The 27,619-nt window shown below is 35.8% G+C and overlaps 1 protein-coding gene across 2 annotated transcripts; it reads left to right on the top strand.

The window, feature by feature from the left end:
- The first annotated feature begins 1,119 nt into the window (after nt 1-1,119).
- Nucleotides 1,120-23,873, top strand: LOC145567499 (putative serine/threonine-protein kinase SIS8). 2 transcript variants are annotated; one of them, XM_081626790.1, is made up of 14 exons: nt 1,133-1,403; nt 1,518-2,302; nt 9,507-9,944; nt 11,266-11,369; nt 12,601-13,922; nt 14,011-14,051; nt 15,601-15,669; nt 16,585-16,685; nt 17,608-17,686; nt 17,784-17,882; nt 17,985-18,053; nt 21,869-21,918; nt 22,202-22,378; nt 23,541-23,873. In XM_081626790.1, exons 2-14 carry the CDS (start codon nt 1,790-1,792, stop codon nt 23,650-23,652), a joined length of 3,174 nt encoding a protein of 1,057 aa, XP_081482916.1. In that variant the 5' UTR covers nt 1,133-1,403; nt 1,518-1,789; the 3' UTR covers nt 23,653-23,873. The 2 variants fall into 2 exon arrangements, 1 of the variants encoding a protein (XP_081482916.1); XR_014095656.1 differs by lacking the exons at nt 21,869-21,918; nt 22,202-22,378; nt 23,541-23,873 and having other exon boundaries at nt 1,120-2,302; nt 17,764-17,882.
- The last annotated feature ends 3,746 nt before the right edge of the window (nt 23,874-27,619 follow it).

Here is a 27,619-nt window from a genome sequence, read left to right as displayed (position 1 = left end):
GGTGTGGTTGATGATGATAACTGTTCTTTGTGTGGTACTTGTGAGTCTAATAATCACATCTTTTTTGAATGTGAGTATAGTCAGAAGCTGATGATGCTGATACAGGACAGACTGAAGAGAAATATGAACTTATGATTGACTATAATGAGTGGTGCTGGAATGCAAAAAACAGATTTCAGAAGCAGGTGTACCAGAGCATTTGTGCAGCTTTGATTTACAGTATATGGAAGCAAAGGAATGAGGCTACCTGGGGAGCTAGAATTTTGAGGCATGAAGTTCTTGTAAAGAGAATAGGTTTTGATGTGTATCATAGAATTGTAGTGTAGTTTCTAGTAAAGTTAAGGCTAGAGATTTAGCTTGGTTAAGGGGTATTTGCCTAGGGGATTAGTTTCCTCAGTGTAATTTCTTGTTTGATTGATTAATAAAATTGCCTTTCGCAAAAAAAAAAAAAAAAAGAAAAAAAAAATATTAGCCAAGCTAGCCACACGGAAATTTGCGTGCGGATGGCTTCTCCTATTTTAATACTATTTGAATTTGCAAGCAAGTCTTTCAAATAAAACATTGGAGATATTCTAATAACCCTCTTGTTTTACAGTTTGTAAGGCGAATTCTAAATCTTATTATGCTTTTACTAAAGAGGTAAGTCACCCTGACTTACCCAATTGTTTTGTTTTGTACATGTATTATCTCCCATACTTATGATTTTATGAATGGATGTTAATTCTCTCAAAACTTAATAAAGTGAATTTACTCTTACAGATCAAACCAAAGTGAACGGTGAGACTACAAGCAAAGCTCACCTACTCAGCAGCTAAAACCAAAAAATATTGCAAGTTGATGATTATATATTCCTTTTAATGGCCCCCCACCTCATACCACTATCCTTGAAGTTTGCCAATTTCCAGTCCATAAATTCATATTTTTAATAAATAAAATAAAAGTAAAGTACAAAAGCTCACCCAATTAAACTTTTCTTTTTAATTACTTTTTTGCTCAGTTTTGGTAGGCAGAATCAACCAATTAAAAACTTCTCTCACCTTATTTAACCGCCTTTTCATTTTCTCACATTAATCAATTTTATGGGTCACTGAAAATTAAAAATAATAATTTATATTTAATAAAATAAAACATTTATAATAATCCTTTGCACTTGGTGTGCCTACAACGCTAGTGGGTCCCTTCCATCCCACTTGTTCGTCTTGAACTTATGTCACCTTCTCCTTTGGCCCTTATCAAAGACTTGTCTTTCAAATTATTTTTTTTCCCTTTTTTGTTTTTCTCTTCTCTGTTCATTTGAGTATTGTTCTTCATCTTTCTCTTCTCGAAGTTCTCAAATTATAAAGGAAAATCCAAATTGCTTGAGTATAAATTCCCTATAAACTTGAAGCCGATTTCATAGAAAGGTAAAATAAAGGGCACTCCATTAACAAGTTTCATAGTAATTATTTATTTATTTGCTGAATTTGAAGTCAACAAATTTGCTTACTATTGTGGGTTTTGTAATTTGTGTGGAAAAGGGTTTGATTGAATCAAGATTTTGGCATCTGAAAATTGTTGATTTTTGAGGAAGAAAAAAATAGAGCTCTTAGATTCATGGAGTGGTATATAGTTTTTCCTTATTTTCGCGGTATATTGGAGTGATTATTGGGTGTATCTTCTTAATCTTTAAATAGAGTTTGAATCAGTGTATTTTCTGGGGGGTTGTTGATGCTTGGTCAAAGACAATGGAGGTGTATATGGCCAGATTTCTACATCTTTAGCAATACGTTTTGCTGCTCTAGAAAATACTATGAAGAATCTGTTGAAGAAGCTGAATATTCTGCCAAATCAAAGTGAAGACATAGAAGGCTCTAACAATAATAGTAATAGTAGTAATTCGTCGAAATCGAGTAAGTTGAATGCTGGACCATCTCCTCATTCACAGGCACACCTACTCTTTGAGCATAATAAACCCTTTACTACTTTGGCTGGATGGTTTCATACAGTTACTAATAGGAAGGGTGGTAGTTCCCCGTCTTCGTCGAATGCTAAGGCACATGATAATATAATGGAGCAACAACACTTAGAATCTGCCAGCACTTGTGGTTTGAGTATTGGTTCTGATGTGGTTGCAAGGCGTGACTCGGAGTCTAGTAATGCGAAGGATCCTGGCATTGAGGAAGAGTATCAAATTCAATTAGCTATGGAGATGAGTGCTAGGGAAGATCCTGAGGCTGTTCAGATTGAAGCAGTGAAGCAAATTAGTTTAGGCTCTTTTACACCAGAGAATACTCCTGCAGAAGTTGTTGCATATAGGTACTGGGTAAGTTTCCAGGCTTCTGTGATTATCTTGAACTACGACTCCCTGATTTGCTTGTTTAGTGTGTGTATGATGAGGTTTTGGAGTTTTCCTTTATGAAAAAGATTATTTGCTCCTTGATGAAATGACAAATTTGTTATTGTAAGTGATGCTGTGTTAATCCCGGATGAAATGTGGTATATTGTGTTTGCTCCTTGCATGATTTTAGCACTGTTTGATTATGTGGTCAATCAATCAATCAATCAATCAAAGCCTTAATCCCAAAAGTGGGGTCGGCTAACATGAACCAAATTTGATTATTCCGTGTAGTCATCAACATAAATCTTTCTCCTCCATCCCTTACGATCCAAAACTTCATCCTCACGTAAATCCATGCACTTCATATCCTTCCTCACTCCTTCCAACCAAGTCATCTTTGGTCTCCCTCTTCCTCGTTTAATCCCTCCATGGTCCCACTCTTCCACTCTTCGCACCGGTGCACCCTCGGGTCTCCGTCTTACATGTCCAAACCAACGCAGACGATTTTCCCTTAATTTATCTACAATGCCCGCCACACCTACTTTCTTGCGAATAACCTCATTTCTGATTCTATCTCTTAAAGTGTTTCCACACATCCACCTTAACATGCGCATTTCCGTAACCTCCATCTTTTTAATATGCTCTTTCTTAGAAGCCCAACATTCTGTACCATAGAGCAACACTGGTCTTATGGCAGTCCTGTAGAATTTTCCCTTCAACTTTAAGGGAATGCTGCGGTCGCATAGCACTCCCGTGGCCGCTCTCCATTTAAGCCACCCTGACTTAATCCTGTGGGTCACGTCTTGATCAATGTCACCATTCTTCTGGATGATCGACCCTAGGTACTTAAAACATTCACTCATGGTCAAATCCTTTCCATCCAAACTCACCACTTCATTGCTTGTCCCCCTCTGAGTGCCAAAACGACATACCAAATATTCAGTCTTACTCCGACTTAGCTTAAACCCTCTAGATTCCAACCTTTGCCTCCATTGCTCCAACTTGACATTAACCCCATCCTTAGTCTCATCCACCAAAACGATATCATCTGCGAACAGCATACACCATGGAACCTCATCTTGAATTGGTCTAGTTAATTCGTCTAGAACCGTTGCAAAAAGAAAAGGGCTTAATGCAGACCCTTGATGCAATCCGATTGTAATAGGGAAATCTTTTGTCAACCCTCCGCATGTCCTCACATTTGTTGACACATCCCGATACATATCCTTAACTAGGTCTACATACCTTCGTGGGATACCTTTCTTCAACATTGCCCACCAAAGTATCTCTCTTGGCACCTTGTCATATGCCTTCTCTAAATCAATAAAGACCATATGAAGATCTTTCTTCTTTACCCTATAAAACTCCATCATTTGTCTTATCAAATGGATTGCCTCCATAGTAGATCTCCCAGGCATAAAACCAAATTGGTTATCTGAAATGCTTGTGCATGCCCTCAACCTTTGTTCAATCACCCTTTCCCACAACTTCATAGTATGGCTCATAAGCTTAATTCCTCGATAGTTAGAACAATCTTGAGCGTCTCCTTTGTTTTTATAAACCGGGACCAAGGTGCTCTTCCTCCAATCTTGTGGGATCCTTGTAGCCGTCCATATCTTGTTGAAAAGGTTTGTTAACCAATCAATACCAATCTTACCCAAACACCTCCACACCTCTATCGGTACCCCATCAGGGCCAACCGCCTTCTTAGGTTTCATCTTCCTCAGTGCAATCTCCACCTCTACTCTCCTAATCCTTCGCACATACTCCATGTTGATTTCTTCATCACTCATAGAGGTATCTCCTATCACAACTCCATTACTTCCATTAAATAATTCATCGAAGTACCCCTTCCACCTGTCCTTGATGCCCTCCTCTTGCACTAGGACCATTTGGTTCTTATCTTTGACACACTTCACCATGCCAATATCCTTCCTTGCCTCTTGTCTTCTCTTTGCCATCTTATAAATGATCCTTTCTCCCTCCTTGGAATCAAGCTTTTCATAAACCTCCTGATATGCCTTTTCTTTTGCTTGGCGAACAGCTGCCTTTGCCTTACTCTTAGCCTCCTTATACGCTGCAAAGGTTTCATCACTCCTACATTTTCCTAAGGCTTGATAGCATTCCCTTTTTTGCTTAATTACTGCTTTCACCTCTTCATTCCACCACGAAGTATCTCTCTGTACCGAAGTTCTTCCCCTTACTTCCCCTAAGACCTCTTTGGCCACTCTTAGGAAACAGTTCTTCATTCGTAACCAGGTCATGTCCGGATCCACCTCTCCATCCCAATCCGCTTCTTCAATTACCTTTTCTGTAAAAACCTTAGCTTTTGCATCCCTTAGGGTCCACCATCTTATCCTTGGTTCTTCTTGTCTAACTTTTTTCTTCGCCTTCTCTTTCAGACGAATAGTCATTACCAATAGCCGGTGTTGGGTGACCACACTCTCCCCTGGGATAACCTTACAGTTTATGCAACTTTGTCTATCTATGCTCCTTGTGAGCAGGAAGTCTATTTGAGTTGCATTTGCTCCATTCCGAAAAGTTATCAAGTGTGAATCCCTCTTCTTAAACCAAGTATTAGCCAAAATTAAATCATATGATTGGGCAAAATCCATAATAGCTTCACCACCGGCGTCCCTCTGCCCATACCCAAAGCCTCCATGGACACTCTCATAGCCATCTCGGCTCGCCCCAACGTGCCCATTTAGATCCCCTCCAATATATAACTTCTCTGAGTGGTGGACACCCTGCACCACCTCGTCTAGGTCCTCCCAAAATTGTCGTTTCTCTTCTGCATCTAAACCCACTTGGGGAGCATAAGCACTGATAACATTCACAATCTCCTTGCCACATAGCAACTTCAGCCTTATCAACCTATCGTTCTTCCGATAGACCTCGATCACCTCTTTTGCCAACCTCTCATCGAGAACCACACCAACTCCGTTCCTAGCTCCACCATTCCTTGTTCTGTGGCTCGTTTCTTGCCCAACATACCATACCTTATACCCCAAAACCAAGCCTCGAGCTCCTTCTCCTGTCCATCTTGTCTCTTGGAGGCACATGATGTTCACGCGTCGTCTTTTCATTACTTCTACCAATTCTGCTGATTTTCCCGTAAGAGACCCCACATTCCAAGAACCAATCCGCAAACTAAATTCTTTTCTCCCACGCTCCCTCCTGATCCCAACTCCAAGTCCTTGATTATTTGACACCACAATTGGGCAATATGGCGCGTCGCTTCTGGGCGACGACCTAGCAACCCTTACATACTTATCACTGCACCCGGGTCTGGGAAGTGCAGCGCGTCGCTCAGTAGGGAACGCCCCAATGGCACGCCCTTGCTCATTTGACACCACACTCGGGCAATGTGGCGCGTCGCTTCTGGGCGACGACCTAGCAACCCTTGCATACTTATCACTACACCCGGGTCTAGGAAGTGCAGCGCGTCGCTGAGTAGGGAACGCCCCCACGAAAATATCTGTTTGATTATGTGGTAATTTGTTTTAATGATTTTGACGGATTTATAATTTTTTTCCTTATGTCTACAAACTATTTTTGTGCATCATGCTGTTTGATTGATTTCGTATCATCCTTATGCTGAACTAGCAGATTTCTTGTCTAGAAGCTTAATTGAATGGTCATTACATTGGCCGGCGTTTAAGCTATTATGGACTATTTTGAAAATTTTATTTTTAATAATGATGGTACACTACAATATCATTCAAGAGGAGTCCTAAAGAACAACCTAAGCAGAACAGTGCATGTATCATTCTAAAAGATGAACCTATCTGGAAACACTGTCGTTGAACCTTAACACATCGAAGCAAAAAAAACTAGAAGTTCACTGTTGGTCTGTAGGCTTACAACTCTTATCTCATCCTAAAAGATGGTCTTCTTATCACAAGTGTAGTGTTATTGTAATCTTTGTATTTTCTTCTCTCACTTAAGGCCTTAAGGGCTTCAACCACTTCATTGAATAAGGTGAAAGAAGATATGACTTGACATAATTCCCTTATGGGGCTCAAAACCCTAACCTACGGTTCAAAAATATGGTTTTATCTGTGATCACGGGCACGAACATGATTCATTGATTTTGGGACCGTGTCACATGTTTTGTGATGTGAATTAGATTTCAAAGTACTTTTAGGATTTTTATAGTAGTGGCATGCTGTTAAAAAAAAAAAATTATAGTAGCATAGTTGACATGTGGAGCCATTGGTAGGGAGGCATATCAGCAATTTATAAGTGAAACACTAGATGTAATTTTCAATGTAGCGTTGGAAAGTTTGATCAGACGAGATTATGGGTTTTTGAAACACCCCTTGTCGATATGGATGATTTCATTTCGATCAATTGAAATTTTTTCAAAATGCAGCCCCATTGAAACGATGCAACCATGTTTTTGCACCATGCCCTCACTGCCTAGACCGAACGTTAATGAGAATGATATCTCATCATACACTTTTAAATCCATCGGGCACTATCAATTCATCGTATCCTATCATGGAGATTCTCTCCCTTATTTTCTTTCATGCACTTACGAACCCAAATTCTTCATATCATTTTGAACTCCTTCCATCTAAGTTGTCTTCAATCTCCAATGACTTCTAAAATCCTTATGAAAGGATATTTTATTAGTCCTTCCCCATTCTTCTCCAAAGTCCAAACCTTTAATAGGATTACCACCTGAATAAACTACTTTATTTAGTTTCATTCATCTCAATGCCTTCTATGCTTCTACTTTAGTTGTTCGTATATATTTGTAGTCTACTTCATGGTCTTCAATTGAAATGACTCTTTGCATCCTATGATCTTTATTCTTGCTCCACTTCACTTACAAAGGTCCTTATTTAACATTTGTCTATCCTATAAATAGCCAAAATTTGAATCTACTTTGTTGTAAACCTCTCATCCACCATCACACCCTTCTGTTTGCTTGTCGCAGCACTTCACTTACATGTCATTCTTGCATTTGCCCTAAGCCAAATAACTACCTCATTACGTTTAAGTCCTTATTTCATCAGCACCAATGTTTTCCTCATTACCTCTCCTAGAACATCAGCCACTCTAAATTAACTTCTCTTCACCTTCAACTCAGGGCTTGTTTAGTTCACCTTATTTATGCTTATCTGACTAGTCTAGTCTAATCTGATTGTCTAATTTAACCAAACTTTGACCTTATGTGTAGTGTGTATGATAATCTATACAGAAAAAATATATCAAGTGGAGTCTTGTTAGATTCGTAATAATGTGTATTTTATTAATATGTAATTTTTATAATTTTTTTCCTAGCGATAAGAAACCGCACATAAAACGATGATTTGATGTTAACTTATTTTTTTTGAATTAAGTTGAATTAAACAAGGCCTAAGTATGGTCCACCTTGAACTTATTTTTTTATTAAGCTACACCATCTTATTGTTGATTCACCTTGAACTTTCTTCCACCTTAAACCTGTGTTGATATGGAAATCCAAGACTAAGATTCTATCTTGAGTAGCAAAACTCCCAGAAATAACCTCACATCAGCAACACTCCCAGAAATAACCTTACATTAGTATTCTTACAAGGAAAAAGTCTACTTGGATTTCATTTGCTCCACTTTGAAAAATTCTGTGCACTCTCCCTTGTGCCTGGGTGGGTATAGGTATGACCCACCTTGCCCCATTTTATGAGAGAATGAGGGAGCCTTGTAAATGGAACTTGGCTAATGGCATGGTTCCAAAATACAGTTATTATTGCAATTGTGGGAGTGATCATAGTGTTGCGGGAATGGAAATGATAGTTGATCGCGGACTCTACCTTGGTTTTTGTGATACAAATTTGATTTTAAAGTATTAGGAATTTATCTTGATTTAACACTGTTAGAATAGTTAGAGTAGATTATTAGAGGTTTGCAACCATTATTGTGGGAGACATGGGGAATCTTTAACTATATCTTTTAATAGCAAATAATTATTTGACTGAAACATGGGATGTAACATTCAAAAGCCGGATGATGTAGAGTAGGGATGTAAAATGATTTTAGGTTTTAAATCCCTATACTGAATTGGATGATTTTTGGTTTGGTCAATAAAAATCCTTTACAGTATGACCTAACTGAAAGGTTGTGGCTGTATTCTTGCACCATGGCTGATGGTTTTCTATGGTTATGTTTATTGTTAAGTGATCATTGTAATGTAGTTATTGGTTTTTCTAATTTCAGTTGGATGTCTGAAAGATCACTATGGAGTGCAGATTGCTCGTACTAGGCAATATTATCACACAACAGTGATTTAATTCGTTATGATTGAATTTTAATTGTTGATGAAATCTCTGTCCAATACAAAAGTTTTTTTTTTTTCTTTTTTCTTTAGCAGCTACATGGAAATGAACTCCTTGAAAAGTATTCATGCATGCTTATTAACTTTATTTGTGGAAGGGATGTTGGACTATAATTTTATCAGTCAAATTGAGCTATCTCGGTTTCTCAGTTTTGTACTGACAAGCAATAATGACATGTATATAAAAGACATCAAGGGGCGAAGGGAGTGTTACTTATTTTCATAAGGGAGAGGTAGTAATAGACAGTCACCTTTTAAACTCTAATAAAAAGGATAGAATAACACGATACATCCAGCTTCATTCCTATCTATCTCTGTAGATTTCATAGCAGCTAACTAAATGGAAATAAATTCCTGGGAAGTGGTTGTGCATGCTTATTATTCTAGAAAGGATTTTGGTATTAAACTTCATCAGTTGCTAAGGGTTGTCATGGTTTTATAATTTTGAAGACAAGCAATAAAGACATTTATTAAGAAGACATCAAGTGGGTGATATTCTGTTACAAACGAAAGGCTAGGAACAAACAGCAACCCTTTAAACTCAATGAAAAAGAAAAAAAAGACACTTAATAGTGTTAATACATCCGGATGCTATGGGGTGAAGAAAATCTTGAAAGAATACAAAACAGTGAACACTATTTCAATGCCAGGATTACAATTTAAATTTGGATTCATTTAAAATTTTGTGGTTGGCCATTTTTCATTATCAAGTGAATTACCAAAATAAATTTGGGTATATGTACTGCCATTATAGCAAATAACTAAATCTTTTACTAGAACAACTTGCTTTACTGTTGTGAGGTTGATGTATCTTCTTGTATTCCTTTCTAACCTGTCTCATATCTTAGATTTGTCCATGCCTGACAGAATTACAATGCTCTTAGCTATAATGACAAGATCTTGGATGGTTTCTATGACTTTTATGGTGTGATCACTGGCTGTGAGTCATCAAGGATGCCTACCCTTGTTGACCTTCAAGCAACACCAGTATCTGAAGGTATTAGTTGGGAAGCAATTTTGGTCAACAGGGCTGATGATGCTAATCTGCTTAAGCTTGAACAGAAGGCCCTTATTTTTGCTGTCAAGGCAAGGTCAGAACCTCTTCTTCTAGGTGATTCTGCACTAGTGCGACAACTTGCGACTATGGTATCTGACTACATGGGTGGACCCGTTGGGGAACCGGAAAATATGTTAAGAGCATGGAAAAGCCTTATTTATAGTTTGAAGTCAACTCTTAGGAGCATGGTGTTGCCGCTAGGTTCTTTAACAATTGGACTGGCTCGTCATCGTGCTTTACTATTCAAGGTACTTACTTCAATCTTGGCTCTCTTCAATTCAAATTTGCCCCAAAATTAAGCCTAAGTCTAGCTTTATACTTGCAATTGAGGCATTAATTAAAAACTTAATTATGGCGATTGTAATCCAATATTCTGCAAAACTTGTACATCAACAATTACGGCCTTATCTTGGAGTAACATGAATATCTTCATAGTTATCTAGTGTTGATCTTTCTTCCATCTTGCTGTTGAATTGGACCACCATGCTCTTACATCAACCTGAGAATATTGAACATACAATATCAAAAGGTCTTCTTCTTTTCTTTTTTTTTTTTTTTTTTTTTTTTTTTGTGTGTGATGTGAATTACTACATACGTAGTTCTGCAGTCTCTCCCTCTCTCAAATTTTTTTGTGATAATCATGCTTGTCTGTTAAAGCGAGTCAGTGCAAAAGAATTAAACATTCACGGGGAGTTAATTTTAAGCTGCATTTGTATGAATGTTCTCTTAGAGAATCCACTGAAAGCTTAAGTCTTGTTGCTCTGGGGTTCTTATTCATCGGCAAGGAACCAACTCAACTCTTCTTATCTGGTCACATACAACAGGAAGAATCACAATTGCAGGCTAATAAACCCTCATAACAGCTAGCTATGATGGCAGCAATAAAAATATGTCAACTAAGAAAGGGGACTTCAGTTATGCAGAGTTACAATAAATTGGCAAGCTTATAGAAAGAGAAGTATTGAGAAATTTGTAATGGGATCAATGTTGGGAGAGTATTTGCACCTCTTAAAAGTGGGAAGGTTGTTATTGGTTCAATTACACTAATTAAGCTAATACAATAATTTTTTCTTGCTTTATTTCTACTAAAACAATGCAGAAAAAATCAATATTACGAATTACATTCCTAATTAGATAGTAGTTTCTAGCATCATCTGGTGTTTGACTACTTGCAAAATTAATTTGTAGGGAGTCATTAATGCCTTCAAACGCTTGTAGCTGTTGAATAAAAACTAGTGGCATTAGGAAGATAGCCAAAATTTGAAGTTGAATAATTTTTATTTAGATCCTAAACATTTTACTGCCAAAACATAGCAGTCATAGTCTCATAGAGAATCTATTTTCAGCCATCATAGAGAATCTATAGGGAACCGTTAATGCTTACGAGCTTTTGGTTGCTGCGTAAGTCGAACACATCAGGAAGACGGTCTAAATTAAATTAACTCTACTTCCTGAGTTGAGTCATATATATTTTTTAATTCCTTAATTTATTAATTGTTGTTTATTTTGTGTTGCAATTCCTCATTCTTATATCTTTGACACATCTTTTTGTTTAATCTATTTCTGAAGGTTTTAGCCGACAGTGTGGATATTCCATGTCGTTTAGTGAAAGGCCAATTATATACCGGCTTCGACGATGTTGCAGTGAGCTTTGTAAGGATTGATGATGGAAGGTAAGGACACTGTGTGTAAGTTTTTTGTACATTGAAAGTGTTCAGAATGCTTTGTGGCTTTTGTTTGTTCTCTATAGTCCAATAAAGAAGTATTGAAATCTTAATGGAGGTGATGCTTTCCAATTTAAAGTCTGCACAGTTTAATCAAAATTTATCAATGGCATATCATCCTCTGGTGTGGGATTTGGCTCTTTTGCAGTAGCTAACTCAGAGCAAACTTCATGCTTGTGATTTGTTTGATTGCAATTGTCAGATTCTAGGAAGTTATTGTCATTTTTGTTTTCACTACTTTATGGAGGTGATTTAAAGGCTTAAAGAAATGTACTACTCTTTAACTCTTGACATTTGGTGATTAACTTTCTAACATATAGGTTTTATAATTAACTTGCAGAACTTTGGATTATTATTGGGCTGAAATAGGATTTGTTTCGGACTACTTTGGAGGTTGTAATTGAATAAATTATTTAGTGTATTATTTTATTGTATATTTTTCTTACTCTTATCTTCTATTTTTTTCTTGTGTCTTATTTGGTGCACGTTCTCGTATCTCATATGATTTCATAATGAATATTCTGGTGGTTGGTTTTTCATTTTCTGTTATTGTGAAATCTGAAAATGGGGGAACAAAAATCCCTTTTTGGGTGGGGGTGAGGTGGATCAAAGTAGAGAAATTTGGGTTTTTTAGGATGTGTGGTTTACATGCTCTCGTGAACTAAATGTAGCATCTAAGCTGGATTTTTTTTTTTTTTTTTTTTTTTTAATTGATGAAGGGACTAAGGAGTTCTGGATTTTGGTACAATTCTTTTGGGATAAGTTTGTAATTGAGCATTTGCTTATTACCTTGGTGTCTTGTCCAGTTATATGGGGTCCTACTTTTCATGTTTGAAATTATGTAGGTTGCTCATTTTGTTTGGCATCTAAATGCTCTATGTTGCATATGGTTACACTACAAAAGCACTGCCAATTTTCTCTATTCTCCATGCATTAGGATGGAATGTTGATGAGACTTTGGCTTGTCACTTGTTTTCAATGGTAAATCAAAGCAAGTTAATCCCTCGAGTGTAGATTTTATTTATTTTTTATTATTATTTTTTTTATATAAGAAATAGAGAAGTGAAGCTACAAAACTTTTGGTAATATTATTTTTCTTCCAAAAAATTCATCCTCTATAATCCTGCTACTTAAAGGTTCACAAAACTTTTAGTAGTCTAACCTTTGATTTTTATTTCAGGGAATTCATTGTTGATCTAATGTCTGATCCAGGAACACTGATTCCATCCGATATGGCAGTTACCCATGTTGACTATGCGGATTCCCTTTCTTCTACTAGTCCCTTGTCCCGGGACATTGAGTCAAATATGGGCACTGGTAGCAGTGAGGCAGTGAGTTCATTTGATGAGCCATCAGATTGTGGTACACTAGATGAGAAGATTTACTTAAAGAAGCAGCCTGTTAAGATAGAAGATCCCAGTGGCAGACTTGCTTCCACAACTTCTGCTAACCTTCTCAGATCAGGATTTAGTGATGACGAAGCGCATACATCTACTAAGTTCAGTCCTAGTGAAGTCAAAAAGCTACCAACAGAGGCGGTTCCGTCTAGAAGTCAATATCCTATTTCGCATGCAAGATCCCCTTCCTGGACAGAAGGAGTTAGTTCACCAGCGGCTCGAAAAATGAAGGTGAAGGATGTTTCACAATACATGATTGATGCTGCCAAAGAAAATCCCCAATTAGCTCAGAAACTCCATGATGTGTTGCTCGAAAGTGGAGTTGTTGCTCCTCCCAATTTGTTCACTGAAGTTTATTCAGATCATTCAGATGTATCAGTCACTTTTACTAAGACTGAAGGAGAAAGAAGGCAAGAAAATAAAAAGAGGCTGGAAAGCAGAAAGCCTAATAATCTGGATGATTCTGCTCAACCAAAATTCTTGCCTCCTTTGCCTCTCTATAAAGAGCCACCAAGGGCTACTCCTAGCCTGCAATTGGAAAGTTTAAATCCTGTACAAGATACCGGGATTGACAACATAGTAGTGGATGCTGGAAAACGTAGCACAAATACTTTTGTAATGCAATCTGATGTGACTCCAGTAAAATATGGGAAGAATGTTCCTGTTTCAGCAGCTGCAGCAGCAGCTGCTGCTGTTATTGCCTCATCCATGGTAGTTGCTGTGGCCAAATCGAGCCCTGATCCAAAGTTTGAATTCCCTGCTGCAGCTGCTGCAACTGCTACTGCTGCCGCTGTGGTAGCAACAACCGCTGCTGTTGGTAAGCAGTATGAACATATGGATGCTTCTCCTCGCTCTCCAGATGGAGATGTTGGTTTCTTCAATGAAATAGTTGGCTCAAGGATTGGGGAAGGAGATGATGCTTGTGAGGATCTGCGTGGTTCTGGCAAGGAGCGAGACACTTCTGGAGCAAATTCAGAGGACAGAACATCTGATAGGTCAGCAGGGGGAGATAGTGCAAGCAGTGTAAGATCTGAAATGCCAGATGATGTGTCAGATTGTGAGATTTCATGGGATGAAATCACCTTGGGTGAGCGTATCGGACTTGGTACTAGACATTACACTTTGTTTTGCAGGAATTCTGTATTCACCTATTTTTAGTTAAATTCATACTCTTCTTTTCTTTGCACTTGTAGGGTCATATGGAGAAGTTTATCGCGGAGATTGGCGTGGAACTGTAAGTAATATATGCTGATTTTCACATTACATACTTTTGTCTCAAGGAGTTCATTTATCCTTTTTTTTTTGTTTATTGTTGGTTGAAGTAGATTCTTCAACATTTGACCAGATGACCAACATCTAAAACCTACAAAAGGCGTTAAATGTAATTGTTATTGTAAAGTATGGTGTCCATTGTGGTGCTTCAGGATAATTAAAAAAGCTGGGCTTGGGAAAGGACTTTCTGACTACTGTATCCTGCTCTAAAATATGTGATATTTAAAAAAGATTGGGGTTCCAAATTACAGAATTGGCAATGGCACAGAAGAATAAAGATCTTTTCTAAATTAGAGATGAACTACAATACAGTGTCGTGTGGTCCTCCTTAGGGTGGGTCTTTCTCTTAATATTTGGTGCATTTTAATGTTTGCTTCATATGTTTTGGAGGGAATAAGATGAGGAAGTTTCTTTGGAGGTAAGCCTGCCCAATATTTTTTGGGTTTTGTAAGACTACTGCAGCATATACAGATCAATCTTTATAATTACAGGGTGTGAGTTTTTTGGGGTAGAGTACTTTTATCGGGCTTTCCTTTGGTGCCGCTTTAAGGAACATTTTGTCAGCTTTCCCCCGATGATGCTTTGTATGGTTGACATGGCATTATATTGTAATAAGATCTCATAGAGGAGAGTTCACATACCTGCTATGATTTCTACTACTTTACATTCCTTTTGATAAAAGGTTATTTATTGGAAAAAAATAAAGTACATGCTTATCTCATGATAAAGAAGCACATTGGAAAAATGAAGATCGAGTCTACGATTAAGAACTTCAAGTTTTAGTTATTACTTATCCTTTGAAATTAATTACCATACCTTTAATGCTAAAAGTATAAGCTTCAATATAATCCTTAATATTATGGAGAAACAAGATGAGAATAAGTGGCAATTGGAACAGTGAAGCATGCAACTGATTGAAATAAAAATGAAGCAGTTTGAAATGATAGAGCTACAAAGTCAGCAAAGGTACATCTCAGTACAGTGGCTGATTTGTACCCAAATATGAAGTAATGACAAACCCATGGATATTTTATTTTTGGCTTTAGTCTAGCCTCCCATTGAAAATTTGCGTTTGTCTCCTGCATGACTGAGGTCATGGACAACTTATGGGAGGTGTTAGTTATCTGTATAGCTTTCTTAGGAACAACATGGTTTTACCATACTCTTAATCTGTGGGTTTAGCATGTGGATTTGTCTCATATTATTTGGTCAGTTACTTGATGAGCAGCTGTAGTCCTACAAACAACATCTTAGTGAAATAAGGGTGTTAATTACCTCTCCCTTTCCTGACATCTCCAGTGTTGAATGTCATTTTGATAAAGAAAGCTGTAATGACTTGAAAAAAAATTGCTGTTAAGTTTGTTGCTCTTCTTGCTGTGGCCTTTATCTTATCTGTTTCAAGCTATTTTATTGTCTTTATGTTTTGTCTGCATGGTTTATTTGGAATTTATATTTTTCCATCTTAATTTGTTGTAATCTTTTTTCATGTATTCTCAAATTTTGAATGTCAGGAAGTGGCTGTTAAGAGGTTCTTAGACCAAGACATTTACGGGGAGTCTCTTGAAGAATTTAAAAGTGAGGTAAATATCCACCCCTCTCACGTTTTGAGTGCACTTGACAGAGCAATCACAGTATCTTTATAGTTCAAAATGTTAAGACAAGATAGCAGTTACTCCCTCCGCCCCTATTTATAGTTCTCATTTGGACTGCACGTTTGCCAATGCAACACTTTGACCGTAAATATCGTTAGTTGCTTATTAGTAAAAATATAACAATTGAATATTAATAATCTATTCATTGAGACGAATCAAATAAGACCCAACATTACTATTTTATATCTTATATATTAAGAGTAATTAAAAAGGTTTTCTCACATTATGAATAGTGTCAAAATTACAAATAGGAACTATAAAAAGGGGCGGAGGGAGTATTTGCTTTTACTTGTTATTGGTTAACATCAGATCAAAAGAAGGGTCAATGTTGTCAATTTTCATAACAGAGTAATACCGACGTTAACTTCTCTCATTGTAAAATTGTTTCAAGTATTTTATGAATGCCATAATTTATACTACGTATTAAATTTTATGGTCTCATTTTCTTGCAAAGAATGAAAATGTTAATCAATACAATAGACCCAAGTTTTCTAGAGAACCTAATAGAACAATAATTCTGCTACATGTGCTGTATTTGGAATAGCAGTTGAATTTTAAATGAACTTGAATATTATTGCATTTCTCACTAGATCTAGAAAATCATATTTGATGAAATTCAGGCTGCAAATTAAGATTTCTTTATACATGTCCTTTAAGATGAGAACTTTGCACTCACTATAGATTCGGATTGTTTAACATATATGATGAATTGTTCAAATTGTCAAGGGTAATGCTGCATACATTTAAGGTAAATCCTACCTTGCCTCTGATGTAGGGTCATTTAATGATTTTTTTTATTGGGTCTACATTGTCAGTGGATAATATACACCTTCTCATGACTAGGTTCGTATCATGAAAAGACTAAGACATCCAAATGTTGTTCTGTTCATGGGAGCTATTACTCGTCCACCAAATCTATCCATTGTTACAGAGTTCCTTCATAGGTATGCTCTCTTTCTATTGTGACCTTTAAAAGTATAATTTTTTTCAACTCTGCACGAACCAAATTTTGGTATGCACGTACAAGCTTGGGATTCTTGAGCATATCACTTCAATATGACACGTGATAGGTACTCCCTAATAAAACACTTGAAACTGTTAGCAATGAAATTTCATTCAATTGCACATTATGGTGAAGAATTTCATGCTTTGGTTTAGGTAGAAAACTTACCTATTGCAGCCTTATTGTTTACTTGATCTGCTTCAGCATCATCTTCAACATCTTTGTGATCCATGACTTTTCTGATATCATTCAAATTCACTTGGTCTTTGTTTTTCGTAGTGGAGTAGGATAAGGTCCCTAATACTAGGGTATCTACCCAAATCAGTCCCTAACCGGATAAAAAGATTTAAATGCCACATGGCAGGTATAATTGGTCAGCTTTATTTTTTGCTTTTTTATTTTAATCACTTTTTCCAAGGAATAATTTTTATTCCCCTCACTCTGGTAATGGAGGCTCCCCTCATCAAGGTTTTAAATGAATTTTTTTTCGGAGATTATTATATGGTTGCAAGCTAGTACTAGGCTATGATAAACACTTGAATTTTCTATATATTGTGGATGAATTGCTACATGATAGTTGTAGGGCTTGTTGTTTTCCACGTTTTGTCACAAGACCTTAGTGGCACCTACTTGGTTTCCTAATATGTTTATGTATCATTCACAAGAAAGGTTTTAGGTGATGGGGGGAGAAAATCGAATGTATGTTTAAGCCTTTAACTTGAAAAACAGTAAATTCATTTTGGGATGTCTCTATAGTAGTATGGATCTTTATTTTTGGACAGGACTACCTTTTAATAAATAAAAAATTCAAATTTCAGAGATGTGGCTGTATACATGGGATAACACCTTTTTCTGTTTTGCAGGGGTAGTTTGTACAGATTACTTCACCGACCTAACAATCAATTAGATGAAAGGCGGCGTTTAAGGATGGCGTTTGACGCTGTAAGTGTCTTTCATTCGTCTAGTGTTTGTACAATTTAATCAACCAATTGTAAAATTTGTAATACACTCAATGACAGTATTTGAAGTTCCATTTCAGGCAAGGGGTATGAATTATCTTCATACATGTTCACCCGTTATTGTTCATCGTGATTTGAAATCTCCAAATCTTCTTGTTGATAAGAATTGGGTGGTAAAGGTTGGGTCCACCTCTTTTGTGTTTTTTTTTTGAATTGGGCTCTTATGGTTCGGTTCTCTATGTATGGATTTTTATCTGATGATTTAACACCTTTTTTGTTAGGTCTGTGATTTTGGCTTATCTCGTATGAAGCACAGCACATATCTTTCTTCTCGTTCAACTGCAGGAACGGTAAGTTATTATTCAGTTGTCATAGAGTTGGCATTTAATTCAGCAAAAGAAAATTTGACCTTCATTTGGATAGTTCACCCATCTTATGCGTTTGTTTTTCAGTAAATCACTGTCATGCTTTCGAAATATGAATATTGATCTAAATACCATAAGCAGAGTATCTTTAACTCATGTGTCTTTGAGAAATGATCGAATCTTGGAGGAACAAAATCTGCGTGAAGTTTAAATTCAAGGGATATGGAGCTATATTATCACATACAGATAATACTCCCTCTGTTTCAAAAAGTTATTATCACTTGGAATCTTGACACTATTCATAAGATGAAAGAATCCACATCCTCCGTTTTTTAATAGTTGCAACACACTTTTTCATGCTATTTAAGAAAAGTGGGGTTCACATGATGTAATACATTTTAAAATGAGGTGAGAGGTTTTTTGGAGTATTTTAGTGGGCCATGTGCTTTAAATAAGAGAAATAGTACAACTTTTTCCAAAAAAACTTTCCATTTATAGTGTGTTGCAAGTATTTTGATATTTTCATTTTAGGGAAGTGTTGCAAGTATTAAAAAACGGAGGAGTAATAAATTACTCTTAATATATGAAAAATTACATAGTTATGTTGGGTATTGTTTGATTCGTCTCAATGAGTAGTTTATTAAAATCATTTGTTATATATTTTAATATCATGCAATTAAAAAATATTCATGGTCAAAATGATGCGTTGACAATCGTGTACAGTCAATGTGAGAAGATCCTTTTGAAATGGAGGGAGTAATTAAAAGACCGTAAACTACCTTTCCACCTCCGCAAATAGTTAGATTATTTTTCCTAAATTACTAAGATTAAAGGGTGAATGTAGATTTTGGCCTCACTAAGAAAATTGAAATTCACAAAAAGTCGGAATTTTATAACCATACAGCTTGAAATAGAAGCTTGTTTTGGTATTTTTCAGGAAAGGGGACACAATCAACTGCCTTATTCCCTTTCATGTTATATTATAAATCAATTTAGTCATTGCCCTACACTTTCCTTTACCATGCAACAAGGCTAATTGCACCCCTAATAAAAAATTCCCAGCAACTAGTACTATCTTAATAGAGAAGCCAAGATCGTACCATATGAATGTCTATAGCAACAACCTAACAAGTGATTAAATATGAAAGGTAAATCAACTAATTAAATCTTATGTCATAGGTTCAATATGAATGTAGGACGTACATATCAATTACAATAATCATGATCATACTATCTAGAATTTTAAAACTTTCTCAACTCAATGTTTCATTTATAACAAAAGTTTACTAGGCTTTTCAAAATTTAACAGATAATTCTACATATTAGTTAAGTCTAGATGTGTACTACCTGCTCTAATGATGTTTTTGAAAATCGCAAGTTTAGTTTCTTTATGTTTAAAATCAATCAAATCGATATAACTTTTCACAAATGTGCTCTTGAATTTATGATTCAAATCCCCAAATAATTAACTCGCTCTTGGACTTTATTTAATAACCCACTCTTGGACGTTATTATTTGAGACTAAACCCTTAGCATACCTCCTGGACACTATGGGGGGTTGTTTCGTTGTCTAGAGGGTAGGGAAAGGGATAAAGAAAAGGATACTTGGGGAAAGGAAAGAAAAAGTCCTACTTGTTTAATGTTGTTTGTTTAGATTTAAGTAGGGGAATGGGAAACAAAAATACAACAATCAATCCACAATATTAAAATCTTTACTACACCAAGAAGACTTCAAACACAATCATTGATCCCAATCTTTTTGGGTCACCAACAACTAGCATTGGCCACCATCATCCCACCTTTTGGTGAGGTGGCGACCACCAATAAGAAGACTGCCACCATCATCCCCCTTTTTATATATCTTTCTTTTCACTCTTCTTCAAATCTTGTCTTCTAGTGGGCAAGGGAAGGGTTTCGTGGGGTTATGGGTGGGTTGGAGTAGGGTTACAAGTGGGTTGGATTGTGGTTTTGTGGGGTTATGGGCGGTGGTTGGGTAAATTTCGTGAAGGTCGATGGTGGTGGTTTGTGGATTTGTGGAGTTTAGGTGGGTTATGTAGTTGGGTGGTGGGATGGTGGTGGTGAGGCCGGTGCTGGTGAGGGTGGGTCAGGAGGATGGAGGTAGATGTATGGCATTGGCTAACGAAAGGGAATTCAAGTACCTAGAGGGGGGTGGGGAGTCAACCTAGACTTTGGGGGAATGGGGAAGGTAAAGGGAATGACCTAAATGTCATTACAAACATCAGCCTACCCTTCTCTGGATACCCTGAACCAAACGCTCCCTAAGAAATGATTTTAAACTACTCTTGTAATTAAGAATAAGCAAAATAAGCAAGCGACGAAGCTGAAACTCGTAATGAAAGCCTTCTCAAGTTGGTTCTAGAAACCTAGAAAAACTAGGACTTTGATCAATTTAATTAATTGATGAACCACTTTAACATGATGCATTTATGTATCTGAATTTATTTAATTTAATTTGTAAATTAACCATGCCCAAAAATGTAAGGATTAATTAAATGATTAATCTTTAATTGACACTTCGATTTTGTATCATTCTCACCTTCTTTGAAAGAAATTGCTCCTTGAAAAATCTCAACAGCAAGAAACGATCAAAACCTCAAAACGAAATTGCTCCTTGAACCACGATTCACGAACACCAGAACGGATCAAAAATTGGAGAATTAAAATTGAAATTTTAAGTCACAATTTTACCTTCACAACCAGTAACAATATCATTCTTGACAAGTTGTCAATCCCAAAAGTATTGATCAACTAATCAGGTGTAGGGTCGAATATAGAATCGAAATCATTGACAAACATTTGTTTTTTGATGACCTAAACAAGGTTTACTGGCTACTTAAATCCGTTTTAATATTTGAATCATGTTGATCAATTTACACCACATCTAATTTATCTACCACCATAGGAAGACATGAATTTTCCTATTTGATTTCCTCCTTGTGAGCATTCGCACTAATTTGAACCACAGCCAAATTTTCTGAATCGCAAGTATCTCGTACAAAAATAATTGAATTATCATAACTAGGATAACCTCCATCTTTGTAGAACGATATACTGGCTGTCATTCACATACATTCTTATTATGATCCTTGAGTAGCTAATGTCCTCTTTAAACCATTGCAGCCATTGAACTTGAGTCATTTATTTTGAACTAGTGCATTGGAAAGTATAGTGACCAAATCCTTGACAAAATGAGTACCTATTAATCTTCGGTACAGTACCCTGACTTGCAAAGTTGCAAGCAACCTATTTTTAGGCAAATTGGAAAAGTCATGAATTTATGAATAATAGGCTCCTGAAATTTCTCCTGAAGTCTGCTTGATTTGGCACGAATGCAATTCTAGGGAAAATTAATTAAGACTTCAAATACGATTGGTGCAATCCCATTAGGCAGGTTGCCTGATCAGGCGCGAACTTCTGGTATTATTTCAGGTGAAAGTCAAAGTGCTGTATCTAGTTATGGTTACAGTTCAGATGTTGGCTTGACTGATTCCTTTCAGGTAATCGTGTATGTTAGTTTTTAGGCCTACCTCCTAGGTGCTGCACTTGCCTGTACCCAATATTCTTTGGAAATTGCATTGTTCTTGGGCAAAACACATGTGAAATGACCTGGCCAGTACCCTTGTTTTTTGGACCTGCCAATGTATATTATCATTCAATAATTCTCACCGTGGTCATTCTCTTTCATATGTTTGTTGTTTTGGTCATGCATTCGCTGCATCACTCACACATTTCTTGTGAACTTGGTGTGCAAAGAATTGAAATGTATTTGCTTGCTGCAGGCTGAATGGATGGCTCCAGAAGTGCTTCGAAATGAACCGTCTGATGAAAAGTATGTCCTGTGTCTTAAAAATGTTTGAAAACGTTTTATATGCACCTTTAGTTTAGCACATTGTTTTTATCTATGCCAGTCTCAATTCTTAATTTTCTAATCTGTTGATAATTGTGTTACTCTTTCTCACTTGGACCTTTTGAGAAAATAATATGCGTAGTTTTTAAGATTTCATGTTCCCTAATATATTTCATTTTCCTCTAACATTGACAAATTTCTTGTGGGTATAGTGCTTATAAAGTTATAAGATTTAATCCATCATCTAATGACTTAATACTTGTAGGTGCGATGTATATAGCTTTGGAGTTATACTTTGGGAGCTTTGCACTCTCCAGCAGCCATGGGGAGGCATGAATCCTATGCAGGTGGTGGGTGCTGTTGGCTTTCAGCATCGGCGTTTGGACATTCCAGATGATATTGATCCTGCAATTGCTGATATCATTCGTAAATGTTGGCAAACGTGAGTATATGATTGCAATTATTTTGCTTTTACTGAAGCATTCTTCATTTATTTGGAGGTTTTATACAATTTAGTTATATTTTTTTTTTGCTTATCTTTGATTTAGTTGCTACATATTCTGGTTGCATTATTCCAAAGCTCCAATTACCACGATTATCTGATTGCTCTTGATTAGCTGTCTTTCATTTGCTTACGTGTGTCAAAATGTTTAGAGAATTTCAATATAGATAAAAGCTGCACTAAATTTCCTCTCGTGTTTATTGAAAAACCTGATACTGCATCCCTAGCTCCCTGGAAATATTTTTGAACAAAAATGTAATACTGAATCTTCAAAAATTAGTCCGTATTTTCTATTATATTTATTTAGATTACCTGCAGTAGATGCTCCACACTAAACTGAGGGACTCCGATTCATGATTTGTTGTTTAAGAGCTATATTGTGTGTTTAATCTAAAGAGTTATTTACATGGTGGTAGTACTGATATTAGTTTTGATGTTTTTGAAATGATAGGGCCCTGCCTAGGAGTGTGTAGGAGCTATAATATGTAGAAATGCACTTTTTTTTGGATAGAAGTGGAGGAGGTTGATATTAGTGTCTTAGAATGTGATTTTGCATCCCTAAACCCGATAAGACCTGCGAAAAGGAAAAAAATAAGGAAAATATTTTTAGTTGATCAACCATAGAATATGAGCCTATTTGAAATGAGCTGAGTTGAACCCTGTTTGGTAGATCTTTTTTGTGATCATTTTTCATTCACGTCTCCTGTGTTCAAGGTTCATTGCTTTTGCTTCAGCTCTAATACTTTGTCAATTGCACCTTGAAGCGTTTTAAGTTATATACAAACTTTTTGAGTCCCTTTTCTGTTAAGCCTTGGTAAAGTTGGAGAGTGGTATAAAGGAATTTTTGTTTGTTCATGGCATGGATTTCCCCTGGAATTATTTATGAACTAAAACATAATTTACTTAGGATAAGCTTGAGTGTGTTATCCTTTAATAATGATTAATGACAGTTGAAGTTGATCTGTGGAAGCTCTTCCATAAAAGAAAGAAATGGTTTAACATGAACTACTCCGGCTGAAATTCACTTCCAGTTATGCCATTAGATTTTTTATCCTATTCGTTATGCTATACGAACTAATTACATGTGAACTTAATATTCCAGAGATCCAAAATTGCGACCTACTTTTACTGAGATCATGGCTGCATTGAAGCCGCTACAGAAGCCTATAGGTCCACAGTTGCCAAGACCGAGTTCGTCAAGAAGTGGTGAATAGGAGAAATAGTGATCATGGATCAGCAATGGCTTTTCACTCATGAAATTGCTCTTTCTGATGGAATAGAGTGTGGCAAAATAGCATGTTGCCTAAAGTTTGAGGCAAATTCCTAGCAATCTGGGAAAAAAAATTGTACAAATGAGACTGGATCAAGATCCTGAATGATATATACCCCAAACTTTAGATAAATATGATTCTTTGAACGTTGTTTTCTCATGTGATCCTGATTACTGTTGTGATTCCTTCCTTCCCTCTCTCTCTCTCTCTCTCTCTCTCTCTCTCTCTCTCTAGCGGTTAAAAGTTCTTCAATATTATTGTAATCATTGAATTGATTTTGATTTTCAAGGGTTGATATTACTAATTGGGATGACTTTTGAGGGCCTAAAATAAATTTTTTAGTTACTATACTAGATTAAATTGCAGATGTTTAGGTAGACCCGAGTCCAGCCATCACTGGCTGGTCCCTGCACAAAATGACGTCATTTTGTCATGTTTAGGATGTTTTGTCAATTAACTAATTTGAAAATGAACATTTACTGATTTAGAAATGGACATTTACATATTTGGAAATGAATATATAGCATATCATATATAAATACATATAATTTTAAATGTTATTTATACTAATGGTATTTGTCTAATAATACATTTTGATCGATTCATTAACGTCATTGGTTTTATTTTCAGTAAGAAATATTACATTATATAATTATTTATCAAATGAAAAATTGACATATTTCTACGTAGAACATCTAAGCCTTTTAGGCATTGCATTTGTAAAATTTAAAGTGAATTACATTTTGTCATATTGTTTATATCTTCAACATTGAATCTTCCTTTTGCTATATTAATTTGAGTACAATATTTGATGTTCAATATCGTCATGATTGTTGTAGGATGCATTATAATACGATTAGTAAATGTAATATTAGTGATAATGAACAAAATATATATTATAAATAAACATACATAGTTTATGATCAAATCATCTTATAAATTGATGATATATATATATGAAAAAAGAACTAAAATGAACATACAACTTATTGAAAATAATGAACATGTACATACCATTTATTCTCATTATATAATACTTCCTCCGTTCTTTTTTACTTGACCCGCTTTGACTTTTACACTATTCATAACCCCTCTTTTGACCATCTTTTGTGAATAATATGTAAGAAAAAATATATTCATGTTGGATATTTTTAAATTCGTCTTAATAAATACTATCATAATATGTAACTTTTATAATTTTTACTTGTGGAAAATTAAAGTTATTGATCGTTAAAGTTTTGCATTGGCAAGCGTGATAAAAGAAACAGGTCAAATAAAAAAGAACAGAGGAAGTAACTTTTAAGTTATGAACCTAAGATTTGTGCCAAAAAAAAAAAAAAAAAAAAAAAAACCTAAGCTACAATGATCATTTAACCTACAAACTATGAACATAAATTAAAATAAACTATTAAACTAGTTTTGTCCCCGTGCGATGCACGAATTTATAAAGTATGATATAATAATAGTCAATTGAAATAGAGTTAATTGAAATTAAATGACATATGTAACACTTTTTTTTTTTTTTCAATCTGAATTGAATTTAATAATGTCTATCCTTTATTTATTATTTATTTTTTATTTTTAAAAAAGAGCATTTTGGAAGGAAAATTTTTCATAAAATCATGCCAAGTGTCCCTTCGGTGATTACATAGATTACCATTAAACAATAGTTACAAGAGCAATAGTGTAAAAATAGAGAAGCTTTTGCGTGAGATCAGACTCACCGTGAGTCTAATATATATGACAATAATATTCTAATATTTGACAATAAACTATTCTAATATCTGATGACAATATTATTCTAATACATGACATTAATAAATTAATATCTAACATGAGAAATCTAATATATGACATTAATAATCTAATATCTAACAAGAGAAATCTAATATCTGGCATTAATAATCTAATATCTAACATGAGAAATCTAATATCTAACATTGATAATCTAATATCTAACATTCATATTTTTAGAGGTTTATTAGATTAGGAAAAATGGAAATTAAAAATCCAACCTTTGCACTCACTCCCCTTAAAAATCCAACGTTTCCCACAAAAATTCAACCTTTACCCCCTATCTTCATCTAAAGATCCATTACCTGTTGATGACCGGTTTTTGTAAAAAAAAAAAAAAAAAAAAAAAAAAAAATCAGAATACCCAACCACACCCTCCTTCCTTGACCACCCCATCCCCACCGCCCACCAGCCACCGGAACCCAGCAGCTCCATTCCCCTCTCCACTGGAAAACCCACCCCACTCCCCCCGCCGGCCAACCGCCGCCCTTGCATTGCACAACACACGTTACACGCAATCATTAATTCGCCACCCAAAATAATAGCCCACAACACCAAACAACCACCATCACCACCAACCTAAACCGTCAGTTGTAGCACCCATTCGCCACCCGCAATCACCAATTCGCCACCCACAATCACTAAACAGCCACCATCGCCGCTAACATAAATTTCGAATTACACTTTAATTTGAATACAGAGACGGTGCGTTCATGAGAGGGTGAAATTGGAGCTTGTGTGTAACACCCTAGAAATTCCTTTCTTTTAAAATACCTGTTTTGCCCTGTTTAAAACTTTAAATAGGAACATCTAAGATATTACCGCCACCGTGAAAACGGCTAAGGCAACTATCAAAGACACACAGCGGAAGACTAATTTCAAAACCATTCAAAACAAGTCAACTTGAAAAGCCAATCAACGAAAGTAAAGTCAAACCAAAGTCAAACAAAGTAAAATAAAATTGACCTACAACTTGGAACCATCATAGGCCCTTATTAAAACCAAACCAACTTTAAAACTTTTGCGTTAGTCATGCATAATAATAATATCATAAATAATTAAAGCATTAAACACATCATAAACTTATAGAAACTAGCATGATTCGCTCTTCACTCATGCCCATTCATGAATATGCTTCATCACCTGAAAAACTTCTTTCTACTTGTTTCCACTACTCTCCATTAAAAATGGGTCATCATAGGGCCAAGATAAAGACAAGGCCAACAAACACACAAAACACACAATCAGCAAAGCTGAGTATATAAGCGTAATTAACACACTAACATACAATTACCTATCAACACAGAACTTACCTTGTTGCACCTATTTTTCAAGCATACAACATTCAACAAAACTTCTCACTAGACAATTACATAATTTATTTAGGGTTGACTACACATCGAACGGGTTTCCCACTAACCTCCCCCAAATAAATTGAGGTTACTGACACGGGAGCTAACCGTGCCAGCATCAATAACCACTCGTAAGTGGCGGAATTCCTGCGCATAATAATAATAAAAGGAATGTACAGGGTCCTGTACTCCAGTAGAAGTTATGATCATATATAAAGTCACATAGCTCCCCCCAACATACTCAAGGTATATACGTTTCAAGAGTTTTGGTTCGTAATCTCTTTCACTTTACGTTATTTACATATTATTAAATTTGGTGATGACTCTCAAACCATAATCATTCAATCAACAATAACTATTCAAACAATCAAACATACCAATTTAATTCTTGAATAATTAGTGACCACATAATATTTAATGTTGAACCTTTTTTTTAATTCTACCTCGGTGCCAATGACACCTTAAACGCACAAAGCGCCACAAATCCTATCCCTCGGTGTTAAAAATACCTTAAGTGCACTAAGGCACCAACATATAATTTATTCCTCGTGTACAAAGACACTTATATAGCTCCTTTCCTATGCTTAAAACATCAATAAAAATTTTATGAACCATAATAAAATTCTCTTTTAATATTCCAAACCAAATTAAACATTTAGTTTAATTAAAAATGCTCTCTATCATGCCATAAATAAATATGTGGTTCATAAATAATATTCCAACTATAATTTTCCATCCATTAATCCATCACAAATAAATCATGC

Source organism: Chenopodium album, chromosome 11 (genome assembly GCF_948465745.1).
Source record: "Chenopodium album chromosome 11, dcCheAlbu1.1, whole genome shotgun sequence".
NCBI lineage: Eukaryota > Viridiplantae > Streptophyta > Magnoliopsida > Caryophyllales > Amaranthaceae > Chenopodium > Chenopodium album.
Note: the sequence above shows the minus strand (reverse complement) of the source record. Positions and strands in the feature narration are given on the sequence as shown.